We start from the raw sequence: 19,847 nt of genomic DNA on the forward strand, positions 1-19,847 counted from the left end.
GAAAAGTCAAGCAGAGCATTTTTACATAGAGACCGTTCCAAAAAGCGCAATCACTTTCCTATGCACAAAATGTTATGCTCTACCCCAGTGGTTCCCAAACTTTTTTGAAACACGGCACCCTAGAATATCAGCATTGTTTTCATGGCACCCCTAAGTTTTTGTTTTTGAGAGATTCAGTACAAAAATGTTATAAAGTGAAGTAAATTGTGCTTACCTGTCATTCTTAGGGTCAGTTATGTGGTGGTAGACAGGTTTGTGCTTCTGTTTGTCCACATACAGTATTTACATTAAATTGTCCTTAAATCATTTGATTTGGTGCTGGACCACCAACCCGATGCACCCCCTGCAAGTGTTCCAATGCACCCCAGGGTGCCACTGCGCAGTTTGGGAACCACTGCTCTACCCACTTTATTGCTGTGTGTAACTTACTATCGGTCTCTCCTCAGGGCCATTGTTACAAATTCCTTTCTCCTGTACATTCTGTGCTCTCTAGGTCAGTGCCAGTCTTGCCAATCCAATACTCCCATTATCTTCACCAATTGCCTTATCTGCCCATTTTACACATCCACGCTCTTTATATCCTCGGTGCCTTGCGCGCGCGCGTGCATATACACACACACACACACACACGTTGAGTCTCCCATATCCAAATATTCCAAAATACGGAATATTTTTAGCATGACTGAAATAGTGAAACTTTTGATTTTTGATGGTACAATGTACACAAACTTTATGAAGGCACAAAATTATTAAAAATAAAGTATAAAAATGACATATAGGCTGTGTGTATAAGGTGTATATGAAACATAAATGAATCTCATGTATGTACACAAACTTTTTTTGAGTCACAAAATTATTTGAAAATATTGTATAAAATGACCTGAAGGCTGTGTGTACAAGGTGTATATAATACATAAATGCATTCTGTGTTTAGATTTGGGCCCTATTCCTAAGACATTTCAATATGGTATGCAAGTATTCCAAAATACGGAATATTCCGATATCCAAAATATCCTTGGTCCCAAGCACTTTGGATATGGAAGACTCAACCTGTGTGTGTGTGTGTGTGTGTATGTATAATATATATATATATATATATATACATACATACATACATACACACACACTCTGCAGTCAATACATTTTACTATATGATAGAAGTTAGAAATGTCACTGTCTTATCTTTTAATGTCTAGTTAAATAACATAGCATAAAATGGCAAAACACTCAATTTACATTTAAAATGACAGCAAACATAAAAATTTAAAGACGTTTTACATTTACCATTATGTAGGAAATTGGAAGGAAATGGGCGTGTTAGTGATCGCTTTCTTGGCGACATGCTATGATATAGTGTTACCAAAGGAAAAGAGGTAGTCTGGAAACTCTGTCAGTTAATCGTAAATTATGTACCTGTGTTTCTAATCCATATCATGGTAATAGCTGGGTTTTGGTATGTATTATTATCAGGATACAGGGACATATGTTTTAGCAGTTGGTGTTAGGTCACTTTCCAGTGTTATAAAGTTGTAGGAGGATGAACTTGTCCATCTTGAGGCCTTTATGACTATACTGCGAACAACCATCTTCAATGACGCAGGAAAATCCTGTCAGAAAATGTCTGCTGCTTACCTGTGCGTGGTTATCTTGGTGAACAAAGAAACAGAAGTATGTGTTCCAGCTCCTCAACCCAAGTACCATATAGCCCTGTGTGTGCAATCACATCAGGGTTAAGCTTGGAACTAATGCATTTGCTAGGTGATTAGAACAAATAGCATAGAGCCCTGTGTGTGCAATCACGTCATGATCAAGCTTGGAACCAATGCATTTGCTAGGTGATTAGAACAAATAACATATAGCCCTGTGTGTGCAATAACATCATATTCAAGCTTGGAACCAATGCATTTTCTAAGTGATTAGAATGAATGGCTTATGTGTGACCAACTTAAAAAGAAGCCGTTACCTCTGTGTTAAGGCCTCATTCATTAAGTACATGTTATTCATATCCATATAATAAAAATATCATTGCCTCAAAGAGAGGCTCCACAGCATCAGAAAGTGATCATGCTCATCAAGTCCTTTACCACGCTAATTAATTCATAGTTTGCTAATTACAGCCACCACCAGGCCCCAACTCCACAGTAAGGCCATCAATGGTTGGTATTTTTTAACCATTGACAGAAAACCATTGATTGTGGAGCCATCGATGGATAAATGCTAAGCATACACAGACTCACAACATTAGGCTGCCGCTGCGGTATTGGTGGCCCATCTTCGATGGCAATAAACACTTGGCCATCGACACCCGCTAGTGGGTGTCTCAATACAAATGGCGGTGGCTGCAACATTTACATATTTTCTCACAACTGCCGTTTACGGGATCACAGCCGCGACGGGATTGGCGTTCACCTCTGAATCAGGCCCAATGTCTGTATTTGACCCAAAGAATCAGGATGTGATTGAGGAGCTGGTGCTAGATAGTGGGGCATAAGCATGTGTGTTGTGCATTTGCTAATCTAGGGCGTATTTGACGGCAACGCTTAGGGCAGTGAAAACCGTAAATACAGCCCTGGTCCTGACATAGTTCTGGCTCAGAATAAACTTTGATCCCTGATGTGGTTCTGGATTTCCAGTGCCATCGCTGACCCCATCTACCTGTCTGCATTTGCAGCGGCAATAGCCTTCACTTTCAGTAGATCCTTCCGAAACCGCGGCATCTGGATTGCTGGTGCTAAATGGTCCCGTGCCTCATGACGTAGTTCTTTTCTTTCACTTTGATTTGCAGTGCATTCTGGTCCATACAGTAGGGTTACAAAAATAAAATGCTCAGTTTGGCTCAATAGATTCAATGTCACTCCATAGGGACTTATGTGGGTAAAAATATATATAAAAAAGTACATATGTAACATATCAATAATAATATAAATTATTGCCTACCAGTGTAACCTCTCCTAAACATAGAACCCCATCTAGTTAGGATGGATCCCCTATATACCTGACATACATATTGTTGTACAGGAGTAATTATTATTAGAAGTTATCCTCACAGTCCGCTGTCCCTTCATATTGTGTTGTGTCCCAGTAACACAAACATTAATTTAGAATTTTCCCATCTCGAATGGTTTCTTTTCCTTGGACTGTGTTGCAAAGACTGAAGAACATGATGTCGTACGGATATCTCTCAGAACGTTTCCTTCACAGAACAATCTGTAGGCTTCACGCTGCCGTACTCAAGTGTGGTGACCACCGTTCTTATCAGGCATTCCCAACTTCTTCTTCTCCATCGCTTTCCCACTCATCATGGGAGCCTCCTTCATCTTCACTTCCACCAGCCCATCTGTCCTCCCCATGTTCCATCTCACCTTCAACCTCGTCCTCCTCCTTCTCCGCCTCCTCATATACACTGGCCTCTTCTTGCCCTCTCTCCTCTTCTCGCTCAGCCCTCAGGCTAACAATCAGGACCAACGTCTGTAAAATACCATAAAAGGAGGCCAACTGTAAAATATATTCTTGGGCCAGCCACAGAAGGAGATACATGCCATAGGTGGTGGCTAAGAAAATAGCAAGTCCATGAATCCACAGCTTGAGGGCCCCTTGAAGGCCGAAGACGTCCAACGTTATCCGAAACACTGGAGAAAAAAGCCACAGACACGCGGATGCGCAGAGGTCTACGATGTGATGAACCAAGTTGATGCAAATTTGAAAGTGTTCAATGTCGATGCTGGCGTAAGAAGATTTGGTGTTGTCATCTCTCTTTCGGGAGGGAAGGAACAAGCGCAGTGTGTGTGTACTTGGAAACGGTATCAATGGGAAAGTCCAGCGTTTTGGTTTTTGGGGAGAGCTTTCTGAATCTTTTGACGTACCTGGCGAGGAACGAAAAAGCTTGGAGAAGAAGGCAGGTGGAGATGGCCACTTCATAGAACGGTGGAGGAACATCTACATAGGAGACAAGAAGAGGTGTCATGCAATAAAATTTAGTAACAAGTATCTGTGCACACATGTAAAAACTCATTATGTACCGGTTTATTCATTACATGCGCAGATGGTTGCTCCAGCTCCAAGGAGGGCAGTGTAGAAAGGAGATCTTTTTTTGTGGACCAAGATTACGGATATGAGAGTGAATTGAGATATACTGGTGGGAAGGGCGAATGTATAAGTCAGAGGTCCCCAAACGCGGTCCTCAAGGCTCCCCAACAGTTAAGGTTTTAGAGATATCCATGGTTGAGCACAGGCAGTAAAATCAAATTGACTGAGGTACTAATTAACTCACCTGTGCTCGACCATGTATATAACTGTTGGGGAGCCCCGAGGGCCTCGTTTGGGAACCTCTGGTATAAGAGGTTTCTTTGTTGTCCAGAGGGAAAAATAGTCATTCAAACTTCATGGATAGGACTTCATTTTTGCATTAGTTCTGAGCTAGTTTACATCCTTCATCGTACAATAATGTATCGAGATGAATTTTGCACCATCAGAGGATGATTGCATTTCTAAAAGGCATTTACCCAATGGAAAATGAAATATTAGTTTGTCACAGCATCTCCCAAGAGCAGAAATACATACGTTTTGATGACACTCAATATGCTGACGGTTGTAATTGACATTATAACTTTAAACATGATGGCACCATCTTTCAAGTTAAAATGCCAACTAGCATCTAGGTGGAAAATTCCATAACATGGCATTTTTCACGGTGCATCCATGAGCGTATGTGGAGCTGGATGGAATTTGCGTCTAAGTCGTAAGCACAAAATACACCCCAATGAAAAGCCATATTTTGCTTAGCTTGCAGAGCTGGTCCAATAAGCAAGATGCGCCCAGTTCTGCAAGGGTTGAATATGCACTGTATTACTCCTGACGAGAATAGTAGTGTGTGCGGCTGGTTACAGTGTTCCTAGTAATCTGTTTGCATTTTGCACCTATCATTATTGCCATTTGTTCCAGAAATACTTTTTATATACAGTGGCGTAAAATGGTTTCTGGCCCCTTCCTGATATTTGTAACACTTATTTCAGATCTCCAAACAAAATTGAATATAAGCCAAAGACAACCTGAGTAAACAGAAAATACAGAATATTAGAAATTACTTTCCAGACTGACTAATCGTTTCATATACATTAGTGACCGATTGTCGCGATGCTGTGATCCCCAGATGCTGGGTGGGAGGATCGTGAAATCCAACATGTTGGATTTCGCCGATTTGCCGATCACAATTAAAATATGATCGTGATTTGCAAATCGGTGACGGATCGCGGAACAGTAGTTTCTGTTTCATTACGGCTCTGGCAATCTGTCGGCTGGTGTAGGGGGGGGCCTTATCAAAGAGGGTAATTACTATTTCATACAAAGCCAGTTGGGTGTTGGATAACTTTTTTCCTTCAATAAATTAAATTATCGTTTAAAACCTGAATTTTCTGGTTACTGGCGTTGTCTTTTTCTCAATTTTGTTTGAAGCTCTGAAACAATCAAATGTTGCAAACTAGCAAAAATAGAAGAAATCAAGAAGTGAGCATAAACTTTTTTCACGACACAGTATTTAAATGGTTACTTTCCATAAGCAGAGCCAAGGGGCCAACTTGATAACTGAAATAAGAAAACAAGCCAAAGGAGTAACATCAAACTGCGACAACCAGCTTAGATGTGTACATTTATTCTAGTGGTTCATAAAAAAAGGAAAGATGGCCCCTGCTTACAATTTTGATAATATGAAGGCACTAGTAGAACAGTTAATTTACTGTATTACAAGAGTCATCTAAACAACATGGAGACAAACTATAGTGGGGCTCCAGCTGTTATGCAGGATAGCAGGGCTTTAGAAGATTTGGGCCCAAATTGTAACAGCCCCCTATTTGCGGGCACTGGCATTATACCAGCGAGATATCCGCTAGATTTAAAGAAGTAATTGGTTTGAAGACAAAACCAACCTGGCTTTGCCATAAAACAAATTGTTGCTTATAAGCAAGTAGCTATCACACCAATGCCACAAATGCGGGCAATTTATTTGGCCTTTGTAGTTCAAAGCTGGAGACACACAAGTTCAATGCCTCATGTATCGCCAGGGCCGGCTCTAGGGGTGTTCGACCAGTGCAGTCGCACAGGGGCGTCACCCATAGAGGGCGCACCCCTCCCCAACAACCCGATTTCAGCAGGACAGTACTGTCCCGCCGTTCCACCCGTGGGCCGAAGTGGCCCGCGGGTGGTCAAATCGGGATTTTGGGGACCCCGAAGTCTGAAGAATGGATGCTGCGCGCATGTGTGCGGCATCCATTCACTGACGGAGGAATGCTGGGGGACGTTATTTGCCATGCGGGCTCGTCTCCAAATAATGTTACACAGGGGGCATGGCATATGTTAATGAGGACACAGCCCCATTTTCGGTCGTGAGCAGCACAGGGTGCTCCGATCCCTGGAGCCGACCCTGTGTATCGCCAACTCATTTCAGAATTGCTTTTCAGGAACAAATTGAAGCCCGAGAACATTGATTTTTGCCAGCAATAATTCAAAGTGATACTTGCTTTTTTTTTGTCGCCTCTACTAGAAATAATAGCAGCTAGAATCTGATTGATTGCTAAACTTTCAGGTGAATCATTAAACAGCAGAACAGACTGGGGCACGTCCCCGACATCACACTTCTCACTCGAGAAACGAAAGTATAGGTTTATAAAATGTATTTTTAGTTCAGTGCAGGTGAAAGGTGACCATACACACAGGCCAACCGACAGCGGTAGTCATCAGCCCTTCACAATTCCCACCATACGCGATAGCTATCGGTTCTGAGACTCACTTTGTTGGAGATTGCGATCATCTTCAGCACACACACGTCATTATCGCGCCATTTGCAAGGAGTGTGAGCTCCTTAATGTTTTTGAGATATAGATTTTGAAAAAAAAAAAAAGATGGATTCTCTTACCAGCGCCACACATAAGAACTGGCGAAAGCTCCTTTTCTGCCTATGGAACTCACATTTTTTTAAACAAAAACAAAGAGCTAAATTTACTGAACGTTTGTGGAAGCTGCCGCTGATTGGCGACTTTGATAGCGGCAACAGAAATAAAGGTTAAGCCAGACTGGTTTAGCATTTATATATTGTTTTAAAACTTCAGGTCAAAGCCGTCAATCAGCAGCTGTCGTACCACGGCTTACTGAATCTAGCCCAAAATCTTTCGCTATGGAAAGGAAAATCTTAAAACTGCATTTTAATTCCAAATTCATACAACAAAATTAACTTCTGACCGATGTGATCGAAGCTATAGTTATAACGAGCCTTTTTGTGGGAATTTCTCATCTAAAAAGAGACCATTTCTCATATAATGAACCCAAAAAAAAAAAATCTAACTGTTAAATATACCGTTTGGCATTTTTGCAAAAGAGGAGGCCAGGATCCTGTGCTAAATAACTCTCTAGACTATGGGCCTGATTCAGACCCACTCGCGAGCGGCTGTCCGCTCGCAAGTGGGTCGATGGTCTGCACTGAACATGCGCACGACGGAGGGAGCTCCGTCGTGCGCATGCGCCAGACACGACGAGCGAAGGACTTTCCTTCGCTCGTTGTGTCCGATCAAAGGGGGCGTGCTGTCAATGTTGATTGACAGCACGCCCCCTTTGGTGGGCGTGCCGGGGGCGTGCCTCCCTGACGGGGGCGTTCCCACGGGAACGCCTCCCGTCAGAAGCCGGCCCACTGACATCACTAGTGATGTCAGTGGGAGTGATTTTGGCTCTGATAGAGCCAAAATCACTCCGGAGCTTGCGGTTGAAAACCTCAACCGCAGGCTCCGGCTCGCAATTTCGATGGTCGCGATGGTCACGACCATCGCGGCCATCAAAATGCACGCTCGTATAGCCTGCGGGTGGTGACCCACAGCTATACGAGCGTCCAGGAGGACGCTCCATGAAAATGGAGCCCGGCCCTCATTCAGAGCGTGCGCTCTGCTCAGAGCGTACGGCTCTGAATGAGGGCCTATGTTCTCTTATTCTGTTTTATCAATTTGCCCTGTAGGCATTGTTAGATCAATGCAGGTGTTGGAAATTAAGAGGTTATGACTAGAGGATGCTCCTGGCTTGACACTAGGGGGTAAATTTACTAAGGGTCGAGTTTGTGTGAGTTTGAGTGAGTTTGCAAACTCACGTGAGTTTTTCATCTCGCAAATTTACTAAAGACAAACTTGAGTGAGTTTGAAGTGAGTTTTCTTTTTTCACTGTTAAAACTCATGTGAGTTTGCAAACTCGAAAAAACTCACCATCGGCCAAAATAGGAAGTACTTTAGATGAAAAAGATGCAACTCGCAAATTTACTAAGATTCCAGTTTCCAATCTCGTGTGAAATTGTGGCAAACTCACTGTGAAAAAGAAGTTTTAAACACTCACCTAATGAGCTGCGAGTTTGGGTGAAAACATACACAAATCATTGTTTGTTTGTTTTTAACTTGTATAAGTAGGGTCAATTATTAAAAAAAAAAAAAAAATGATGTGAGGTTCCCCCCAAAAGACTAACCAGCCCCGGACTTGCCAGCCTGTCCTGGTACCTAAAATTACAGGGAACAAAACGAGTAGGGTTCCCCTGTAAATTAGGTACCAGCACCAGGCTGCAGGGCCTGTCCTGGTTTTAATATTATGGGTAAAACATTTTGCGTAGGGGTACCCCTAAAATTAAAACCAGCACTGGACCCTTTCTAGCGGGGGGCTGTTGCCACAGTCACGGGTGCCCTTTCACCAGGCCCCCCAGCCACAGCATCAGCCCTGACCGCTAGTCAGTCCAGGCCAGGGATCCCTGGGGAGTTGGGGACCCTGCCAATAAAGGGGCCCTCCTCTCCAGGGCACCCCTGGCCTAGGCTGATAGCCCGGAGCTATCCCCGCCACCCCTGGGCGGTGGGTAGAGGGTTGATAGTGTAGGTGTACTGTTAAAAATTGAATTAACAACATTGTCTTTACAGTAGAACTGCAGGTCCCAGCAAGCCTCCCCTGCATGCTGGTACTTGGAGAACCACAAGTACCAGCATGCGGAGCATTAACGGGCCACTGGTACCTGTAGTTCAACTGTAAAGAAATGTGTAAAAAAACACAACACACACCGTGAAAATAAAGATTACTTATTTACATACATACACACACATTCTCACCTGCTCTCAGATGTTCACGTCCCCTTCTCAACGTAGAGTATCCAATGGTTGTACCTGTAAAAAAAAGAACCAATACTCACCTTTTGTCCCACGATGTTCTCCGCAGTATTCCAAAGAGGGCCCCGGAGACACTGTAACAAGACGCTACAGCATATTGTCTCCAGACTTGAGCTATCATTAGTGCCGTGGCGCCAGCCAATCAGCGACGGCTTCCATTAGCAGCCGCTGATTGGCTGGAACCACGTGGGCTTAGCCAATTAGCGGCACCTCCACGTGAGTCCCAGCCAATGAGCGACCACTAATGGAAGCCGCCGCTGATTGGCTGGCGCCACAGCACTAATGATAGCTCAAGCCCGGAGCTGTCATTAGCGATACTGTAACAATATGCTGTAGCGTCTTGTTACAGTGTCTCCGGGGCCCTCTTTGGAATACTGTGGAGAACATTGTGGGACAAAAGGTGAGTATTGGTTCTTTTTTTTACAGGTACAACCATTGGATATTTTACGTTGAGAAGGGGACGTGAACATCTGGGAGCAGGTAAGTAGTATGTGTGTGTATGTATGTAAGTAATAAGTCTTTATTTTCACGGTGTGTGTTGTATTTTTTTTTACACATTTCTTTACAGGTGAACTACAGGTACCAGTGGCCCCTTAATGCCCCGCATGCTGGTACTTGTGGTTCTCCAAGTACCAGCATGCAGGGGAGGCTTGCTGGGACCTGCAGTTCTACTGTAAAGACAATGTTGTTAATTAAATTTTTAACAGTACACCTACACTATCAACCCACCACCCAGGGGTGGCAGGGATAGCTCCGAGCTATCAGCCTTGGCCAGGGGTGCCCTGGAGAGGGGGGTCCCCTTTATTGGAGGGGTCCCCAACTCCCCAGGGATCCCTGGCCTGGGCTGACTAGCAGTCACGGCTGATGCTGTGGGGGCCTGGTGAAAGGGCACCCTTGGCTGTGGCATCAGCTCCCCCCCCCCCCCCGCTAGAAAGAGTCCAGTGCTGGTTTTAATTTTAGGGGTACCCCTACGCAATTTTTTTACCCTTATAATTAAAACCAGGACTGGCCCTGCAGCCTGGTGCTGGTACCTAATTTATGGTGGAACTCTACTTGTTTTGTTCCCCGTAATTTTAGGTACCAGGACAAACTGGCAAGTCCGGGGCTGGTTAAGCTTTAGGGGGCGGACCCTATATCATTATTTTTTTTTTAAATGATTTAACCCGTTTTTTACAGCTATTAAAACACACAAGCAGCTTACACATATCTCACTGACATGTGCAGGCTGCTTGCTCGGGTGAGTTTTGCAGAGAGAAAACACTGCAATCTTGAGTAAGTAATCTCATCTAAACTCTCCTTAAACTCTCTTCTAAACTCCCAATTTGGAAGAAAAAAAACTCACTTTCAGCTAAACTCACTTCTTAGTAAATTTGCGAGTTTGATAAGGAAAAGCTCACCTGAGTTTTGGTGAAGTGAAGCGAGTTTAAAAACTAAAAAAAACTCAACCAAACTCACTTCTTAGTAAATTTACCACTAGGTTCGAAAGAGTCTGCCATGTTTCAGCACAGAGAGGTGCAGCCTCCTGACCCTTAGAAACTGGGAGAGGTCAGCAGTACATAAAAATAGCCTTCTCTCGGCAGGAGGACAGATTAGGTGACGGAGAATAGCTGCAGGGTGCAGCAAGGAGTGGGGGTACATGGTAAGGCAGGAATGCTAGGGAAAGCACTTTGCTCATGTGGATTAAAAGGAGTCAAAAGTGAACTCACAAAACACCATAAATAACAGTGCTCTGGGATTAGGTCAGAGTTTGTCAACTTCTGTCTCTCCAGCTGTCATAGAACAACAAGTCCCAGCAAGCACTGCAACAATCATGAAAAGCTTCAGATTGACAGAAACAGGCTGCTTTGTATTCTTCAGAACGACACTTCCTATTGTCACAGTAGAGCATTATGTCAGTCTAGTATGACTACTGGGGTAAAGGTGCCCACACACATACAGACTATACTCACGTTCCGACGATGTGTCCGATTTCCCTTGAAACTCTCCCGGCAGCTCTGCACACGATATGCTGTCCAAGCTTCGTCCGACCTCCTGCAGCCAGACTTTTTTCACAGTGCATTTGAGTCTAGATCGTCAGATCCGCCCTACAGCCCGGCAGATCTGAAGATGCGATGTGCGACCTGCGGGGACGCACATGGCATCGTGAGTGGGGACTCACGATTTAGTCATTTTTTACCCGATGTGTCAGAATCGGCCAGATCAGGGGAAAACAAAATCGCAATGTGTGTGGCCAGCTTAAATCTTATATTACTAGAAGATGAATAAAGGAAAGCGATAATGGTAATTAGAACATTTTAAGCAGCCCTTAACGCCCCCGGTGTGTCACTTACCTTTTCGTATGTTATGTAACGCTGCGGGAATAGATATAATACTTTCTTCCAGGTGTCTGGGGTTGGCACTGTAAGTCACAAATGGGGGTAGAATAAGAAAACAAATCACCTCTTCTCCTCCTCCTCACATCTACTTTCACATCATCCTTCTCCTGCGACTTTCACTTTCCCTGTATCGTTCGATCGCACGCTATCGTTCTCTCTTCAGTTCCATCTACTATCATACAAGCTGTCTCTCCTTGTTTTGTTTGCTCTCCATCCGATCCTCGCCCTCTGAGATGAGGCAGATCCGTCCTTTCCTCTAACAGCCCTCACAATTCCTGCACACTTTCATTTCAATGATGTGGCATCCCTCGGCTCTCATCGCCTCATCCTGCCATTTCCAGCTTTACAGAGTTCCGATGTCTTGGCTTACATGTTCCCTCGCTCCCTCTTCCCAATACCTTGCTCTGCAAGTGGGAGGCAGCTTAGAAAGGTGCTTTTCAGACAGGATAGGTGCGGTCTCTGCCTCCCCTCCTCTTCCTAGTCCCTCTGCCTCATAGCCGGAATTCCAAAAAGGGTGCAGTTGCTACGGAAAGCCATATGGGACAGCCTCCTCGGCCTCTAGACAATAGGTTTTTTGTGTGCTCTCCGCCCTCCACTGACCATTCCCGGATATTCCAGTTTTACAGCTCTCCCAACAAAAAAAAACTAGACAAGTGGGAGGAGTGAAGTCAGAACTGACCTCACTCCAAATTTGGAAATCCCAGTTGCAGGGTTTCAGGCTGCAGCCTTCTAACCTGGCAATCTGAGCACGTTGTTTCCAAGTCATTTGCTCAAAATACAAGTAGCACTTTAAATCCTAATTTTGACTTTTGTGTGCAAAACACGGCTTTTAAGGGCCGTATTAAATTTGGAGCAAAAAGCCATTTTCGCGTGTTTTGGGCGAAAACTTTTCGCCGATTACGTCATTTTCGACTGTTTTGATTTTACTCCGTATTCAATTTGGAAGACTTTTCGCCTATGAATAGCAGGCGGAAAAAAGTGCAGAATTGGGGTTTTGGGGTGCAACGTTGCGGGAACCCCCGTGCAGCCTTCAGACAGTCCCCCAAAGGTAAACTGTGTCAAAAAAAAAAAAAAAACACTTAAGGACACCCCAAATGACTTTGAAAAAGGGGGCGAAAAAAAAAAAGTGGGGGTACAAAGTTAAAAACTAGCAAACTTGACTCTGGGGGGGTCCCCAAGTATGCCCCAAGTGTTTTTTTTATTGCAGGTGCTTGCGGCAGGTGGATTTTTCATGATTTTTTTCAACTTCACTTTAGCAACTTTTAAATATGCTGACCCCCATTTTCAAGTACCCCAAATTTGCTGGGATGTTATTTTCTGGAAAAAAAACTCCTGAATACTATTCTGCACCACGTATAGAAAAACGCTACTTAGCAGCTATTGAGCCCGTTTAAAACACCGAATACCTTCAGCAAGCCAAATCGGGGGGTATCATAGTGAACCCCCATGTCAGAGCATCTTTTGGGGGGTGTCAGGATGATTTCCCCAAATCTGACAGTACTTTCCACTTGTTTATGTTTCGCCGGGTCCCGTTTTCGGGTACTTTCAAATTTAATACGGGGGTGCGCAGGCACGCGCGCGATACTTTTCCGCCTGCAAAACAAGCGAAAAGTCCGGGCCGCGAAAAAGCATCGCGGCACGGCTAAAATTGAATACAGGCCTAAGTCTTTTAAAGATGGTATACTACCAATCAAATACACACTACATGAAAGAAAAGTCAGAACCACGAGATTGCATAGAGAAGTTAGACATTGTGGAAAAGCAAAGTAAACATTAGTGAATACAATACACAGTTTATTAAAACAACACTTTGAAAAAGGCCTGCGGCTGTTTTGTGGTATTTGGGAGTCCAACCCGATTACTGCGCTCCAAAGAATTTCAAACATGTTTATAGCATCCACTCTCAGGCTGATAACCAGTGTTTAAACCAGAGGCTCCCAAACGGTGCCATTACAGTCCAGGTTTTAAGGCTATCCGTGATTGACTCCAGATGGTTAATTCAAAATGACTGAAGTACTAATTAAGTCACCTGTGCTCAAACATGAATATCCTTAAAACATGGACTTTAATAGTTTGGGAACCTCTTAATCCCATAAGCCATGGGTATTCAATCTTTGGCCCTCCAGCTGCTGTGGAACTACATATCCCAGGATGTCCTGCCACAGTTTTAGCCTGCTGTTATATCAAAAAGGTGGCAGTGTATGCTGGGATGTGTAGTTCCACAGCAGCTAGAGGGCCAAGGTTGAAGACCCCTGCCATAAGCTCAGAAGTTCCCCAAAACATGGTCCTCAAGGCACCCTAACAAGCCAAGGTTTAAGGCTACACTTCTTAATTAGCACCTCAGTCAATTTGATTTATCCATCTGTGCTTGCAGATAGCGTTTCTAAACTACTGCCATAGCTAATCGTTTTATACTGGGACTGAGTCCAAGTATTATTTTTTTAATCTTCCACATCAGCTCTTACAGGCTCCATTTTGTAAGGCATTAAACATTCAGGTATCAGTTTTTTGTGCCAGGGGCATAATCATTCCAGAGCTTATATCTTTTTGAGCTAGCCATTATCAGTCCTCTGCATGACAGGCTCCAGCAGAACAAAGGGACCATTTGCAGTTTAGTCATAACTGGTCTTATATTCCCCCAATTGTCCCTTTAGGGTCACCATCATCCCAGTGAGCACAACTCTCCAGCTGCTGGTACACAATATGATCTAGTACATGAATCAGACAACTCTATGACAATGAGATACCCTTCTCGGCTTACATATGAACTGTGTGGAGTTTGTATATTCTCCCTGTGCTCGCGTGGGTCTCCTCCGGTTTTCTCCCCCACTCCAAAAATATACTGGTAGGTTCATTGGCTCCCAACAAAAATTAACCCTAGTGTGCATGTGATAGGGAACAGATTGTAAGCTTCACCAGGGCAGGGACTGATGTGAATGGCCAGCTAGCATTCCCACTAGGCTGTTTTAGCGGGGCGCTGCACCCTGCCCTCGCAGCCTGCGGGTGCAGACTTCACCCGCGGCTCAGTTTCCTGCGGCTGGGGAAATGTACGGTGACGACACGCTGGGCGCAAGCACCCAGCATCTGTTCTCCTTCAGCAGCACTTGGGGGCTGCCTGGCATATCATGAAGTACCAGGCAGCCCCAAAGAGTGACGAAAAGGTGATGCGTCTTAGACACAGCCCCTTTTCAGGCGCGTGAAAGTGCCTACGCTAGCTCCGGCATCCTGCCTGCCGCCGGAGCTAGAGTGAACACTAGCCAACTAGTTCTCTGGAAAGTGCTGTAGAATGTGCGCGCGCACGCACTATATAAAGAACTGGTAATAAATATACCTAAAGAAACCATTGATACATGTACACACTTCAGATGGCCATACACCAAACTTTCATCCAACTAGCTGGAATGAAAATCTGCTAATGCATGGGAACAAATGACAATAGTTTAAACCCACTTGTCTGAATGACCATTTTAATTTGTATTCCTGGGCTTGGAAGCAAATTGCCGATTGTCATTTGCTCCCACATTACCAGACTTTCGCTCCAACCAGTTAGATGAAAAACAGCCAGCTTAAAATGTGCATTTCCTGCACCAAGAAAACTCAGTCACCTTTTTATAGGTCAGCATAACCAGATTACCTGGCATGCGCGCACCACATCACAGCTGCTTACACAGAACCCACAATACAGATGCTAGGACTAGGGTGTTTTGCTGCTAATTGTTCTACATACCATTTACTTTACATAATACAAGTAAGATCTTTATAGAACCAGTATGGGACTTCATGTTATTTCAATTAATGCTGTAGAGCAGAAGTTCTCAATTCCAACACCAAGCAGGTCATGTTTTGAGTATTGTCTGGAAGCAGGTGGGATAATTTCTGTTCTGGCAAAATAGACGAACTCCCCTATACATGATTATAGAAATCCACAATACATTACCTGCTGGGGCACTTCAGGGTTGGAGAGGAGAACCTGCTGTCGTCATCAGTGTATACAAAGCACTGTTCACTTTGCAACACATTTAGCCAGTGTGACACCACCCTGAACAGTCAGACTACTCCAGTGTTAGCTAACCTTGACACTACAGCTGTTGTGGAACTATATATCCCAGAATGCCCTGACAGTTTTAGCATGCCCTAATAGCAAAACTGTAGCAGTGCATGCTGGGTTATGTAGTTCCATAACAGCTGGAGTGTTAAGGTTACCCAACACTGGACTAGTCTATAGCAAGCTCAGGTCACCCTTAGCTGCAGCAAACACTACAGAAGTGTGTATATCCATGTATAGCAGGAGTCTTCATAAAACAATGGTTCAAGCTTCTCACCCAGGATGAAGGGCAGTATAACCATCAATCACATGTAGCACGTTCATCAGATATTAAGAGGGCAATTCAATTGAAGAGCACGTGCCCCCTGTTGGCAGTGTATAGCAATGATCATCTAAGAGCAATAGTTATTTCTCTGACAATCCATTAACCACAGCAGTCACTTTTGTTCTTGCAGCCTCCCACGGTGCAAAAAAAAGAAAAAAGTCCATAGTTTGGGCATCCAAACATATTTCGAACGCCCAGAGTCAAGCGCTTTAGCCACTATATGTGGTTAAACCTGGAGCAGCCAGGCACAAACTACTAATGGGCATCTATCAGAAACAACTGAATCTGATAGATGCCCATTACTATAGATGGGCAGTGGGGGGCATGTGCATCAATTGAATCCCCCCTTTAAAGTGTTGAGACAAAGCATATTCGTGGTGCAGGTTTCTTCCCTCATTTAGTGCAGTGCTCTGGGGCAACAGCAAAATCAATTAAGAGAAATACTGTTATACAATGTTACAACATAAAGGACATTTTGTGAAAAGGACACAGAACTCCAAGCAGGCTTCATTTCTTTATTGCAAAAATACACACATGTATTATTTTGGACATTGCAGAAGTTATTCAACAGCCCTAAACATTTAGGCACCGCAATACTCCTTCAAGATCACAAGCGGTAAGTCTGTTCTTCTAACAGCCGAAGTCGCCAGGTACCTGTGTAAAGACAATAATTAAGAACGAACAACTTTATTCCATTATAGCAACAAAATAAACTCAATCTTTGTTTGCAAGATAGTGCTCACAAGCAAAATAAGTTACACATTATTTAGATCAGGGGTCTTTAACCTTAGCCCTCTAGCTGCTGTGGAACTACAAATCCCAGCATGCACTGCCATAGTTTTAGCATGCTGGTATTTCAAAAAGGTGGCATTGCATGCTGGGATCTGTAGTTCCACAGCTGCTAGAGGGCCAAGGTTTGAAGACCCCTGATCTAGATGAAAAATTCTCTCATCTAAACTATGAATTCATGAGTTAATGACCACATTAAAGCAGAGATTCCCAAACACTGCCATTACAATCCATGTTCGAATATCAATGCTTGAGCACAGGTGACAAATACGTCAATTTAACCATCAAGCATGGACTGTAATGGTGCCATTTTGGTGACCTCTGCATATGAGTATTATGCTGTATCCAGTTAGCAGGGAGCCAAGCGTGTCAGAGCGTTTACTAAAGCATCAGAGTATAATCAGAGACTCTAGTCATGTGTCATCAGCCACGCTCAGCTGTGCAGACAACTTCAAGTGTACAGTGTAGCCAGGTAGCTGCAAGTTACATATCCAGCTCCCTGTGATGCCTCCATACCCCCCCCAATAACATGCAAGCTACTCCACTGCGCCCTCATTCCAGCACCACTTTCTAATATGGGAAAACTTGGTTACCTCATTAAGCCTATACTCCATCCGGTCACAGAAGCCACCCGAGACTCTGTAGCCATGCACGCCAGTCACAGCTGGAGAGGAGAACACAGGCAGTGTTACCACCACACTCACCAAGGCCCATCTGACACCAGGCATTTAGACAGGGCTATACCTTTATTTTAGCAGCTCTGGATTATAGACAGCTGAAACCTGCAAAAGAATAAACCATGTTAAAGAAAACTTGTGTACACCAGTCTTAACAGAGATCAGAATAAAAAACAAAACAAAAAACCCCCACTAAATTTCAATGTTTATTATGCAACAGTTAACTATAGAGGATTGTACAACCCAAAACAATCACAAAAAAGGGACAGACATCAGAAGCCATTTCTTAGCAACCATTAATGATTATGATTCGATGGAAGTACTTTTACCATCAAATTACAAATATTCGATGGTTTCCAGCCATCAGATGCCAGTCCACTGGTCTGCTGCTTCTGTGCACCTGGGACACTCCGAAGTGGTGTCGGCAGCACAACCAATGTCCATAGCTCTGAATACTTCTTTGCGCACTAATACCCATATCCACTTACTGATTAAACATCGTAATTGTTCAAACGCTCATTAATGGTGCATAGATCAGGCATGAAGATGTCCAACAACCAGCGAATCACTCTTCCGTTGGTTGTTTGATATCACCTGAACATGCCGGTCAATCTGCTGATAACAAAGGATTGGGCATGCTCATGGGATGAGGGAGGGTGCCTGCCCTGAACGAAGGCACTACAGGGGATAAGGTATGACTACGATTACAATGTTGTAATTGTTACCCCATCGCCTAATGGATACGCACCTCAAGACCAACAATGGTTCTAACATTGAATTGTTGCAATGAATAGCAGCCCTTGCATTGCTATATTTGCGAGGCTTCCGATGTCCACCTCTAATTCACATCTGGAATCCTAGAATCAATTAGTGACCCCCCTTACTGGATGCCACTCCACCCCACCACATTGAACACTTACACGCCCAGCAGTTTTCATGAATACCCCATTATATTAAGAGCGTATCAGAGCGTTTACTTAACTTCACAAAGTATCAGAGACTCTAGTCAAGGTGTCATCATACACGCTCACATTAGCCCTTCATCTTGTGTGCCACAGGCTGCGCACGGGCAACCTGCATGCAACTGGCAAAGCTCAGACCACATCCCTCCCTAACAGCCAGCATTAAGAGAACTCCCACTATTAGTCAAGCAGCACCAGCATTGTTTATAGCAGGCCTGGCCGACCTGTTGCTCTCCAGCTGTTGTGAAACTACACATCCCAGCATGCCCTGCCACAGTTTTAGCATTCCCTAATAGCATAACTGAAGCAGTGCATGCTGGGACTTGTAGTTTTACAACAGCTTGAGAGCCACAGGTCGGCCATTCCTGGTTTAAAGGATGGCAACATCTGCTCATTAGATCACAGCTAGCACTTTGGCGCTTACCTTCACATCCGCACCAAGCACCACCGGCCCGTGGCATCTATTGCAAGAACAGAATAGATTAGGCTCTGTTACAGAGAAAGCGGTCCAGCGCCGGCAGGACGGGTGGTCCATCAGAACGCTGCGGTGATGGCATCACAACACGAGTCAGTGGGGTTAAGCTCATCATTTGCAGACCACATAGAGAGTTCACACTGCAGAGCAAGTGAGATGGTGAATGAGCCTGTAACAAAAACCATGCTGCATAGAACATACATAGGTTGAGTCTCCCATATCCAAATACGGAATATTTTTAACATGACTGAGTGAGACCTTTGCTTTCGGATGGTTCAATGTACACAAACTTTTTTTAAAGCACAAAATGATTAAAATACAGTATACAATAACCTTCAGGCTGTGTGTATAAGGTGTATATGAAACAAATGAATTTCATGTATGCACAAAATTAAAAATATTGTATAAAATAACCTGCAGGCTGTGTGTATAAGGTGTATATAACACAAAGGCATTCTGTGTTTAGATTTAGGTCCCATTCTCAAGATCTCATTAGGGTTTCAAAATATTCCAAATACAGAATATTCCGTTATCCAAAAGTCCCCTGGTCCCAAGCATTTAGGATATGGGAGACTCAACGTGTGTATATATATATATATATATATATAAAAATAAAAGTAGCCACACGCGTGGCCGGCACCCAGAAATAGCCCTATAGAGAAACCCCGGAGACGGTCATGTAGCCACAGAGGGATTACCTGCAGCACCCGGATCCGGGATGGCGGAGATATCACCCGGGAGCAGGTGTACCCGCCGCCACACCCCAACTGCATGATCGCGCCGCCATCTCCCCTTCCCACACGGACCAGGCGCTAGTGACACAGAGAGGCAGCTCCTGCCGCAGTGCCCTCCTTATATACCGGCACCCGAGGCCCCACCGCCCTCCTGCCCGCGCTGCCGCCAGTGTGACTCCTTCGGTTTTTTTAGTGAGAAAACTCTCTGTTAGCAGCAGCAGCCGCAGCTATAACGTGTCACACGCCTAGACGTTGTTGATATTAATATTACTCATGACTAGTATGATAGTATTAT

General features: G+C 44.2%; 1 protein-coding gene and 1 long non-coding RNA gene across 3 annotated transcripts; both read right to left on the reverse strand.

Moving 5' to 3' along the window:
* Nucleotides 1–744: 744 nt before the first annotated feature.
* CUNH6orf47 (chromosome unknown C6orf47 homolog) lies at nucleotides 745–12,120 on the reverse strand. Of its 2 annotated transcripts, none has more exons than XM_088481570.1 (2): nucleotides 11,610–12,120; nucleotides 745–3,936 (listed from the first exon to the last, which is right to left on the reverse strand). In XM_088481570.1, exon 2 carries the CDS (start codon nucleotides 3,934–3,936, stop codon nucleotides 3,256–3,258), a length of 681 nt encoding a protein of 226 aa, XP_088337696.1. In that variant the 5' UTR covers nucleotides 11,610–12,120; the 3' UTR covers nucleotides 745–3,255. The 2 variants fall into 2 exon arrangements, with proteins under 2 accessions (XP_088337696.1, XP_088337695.1); XM_088481569.1 differs by having other exon boundaries at nucleotides 11,501–12,118.
* A 4,296-nt stretch (nucleotides 12,121–16,416) lies between these two features.
* Nucleotides 16,417–19,656, reverse strand: LOC148513702 (uncharacterized). Its single transcript, XR_015880157.1, has 5 exons — nucleotides 19,517–19,656; nucleotides 18,768–18,804; nucleotides 17,449–17,486; nucleotides 17,298–17,368; nucleotides 16,417–16,569 (listed from the first exon to the last, which is right to left on the reverse strand). It is a non-coding gene; the product is annotated as an uncharacterized LOC148513702 (long non-coding RNA).
* Between the last annotated feature and the right edge of the window lie 191 nt (nucleotides 19,657–19,847).

This window comes from Taudactylus pleione, unplaced genomic scaffold (assembly GCF_031769625.1).
Source record: "Taudactylus pleione unplaced genomic scaffold, aTauple2 ptg000274l, whole genome shotgun sequence".
In the NCBI taxonomy this organism is placed as follows: Eukaryota; Metazoa; Chordata; class Amphibia; order Anura; family Myobatrachidae; genus Taudactylus; species Taudactylus pleione.

Excerpts from the sequence above, each read along its gene's own strand:
- CUNH6orf47 (XM_088481570.1), bottom strand. The coding sequence starts at position 3,936 with ATGTTCCTCCACCGTTCTATGAAGTGGCCATCTCCACCTGCCTTCTTC.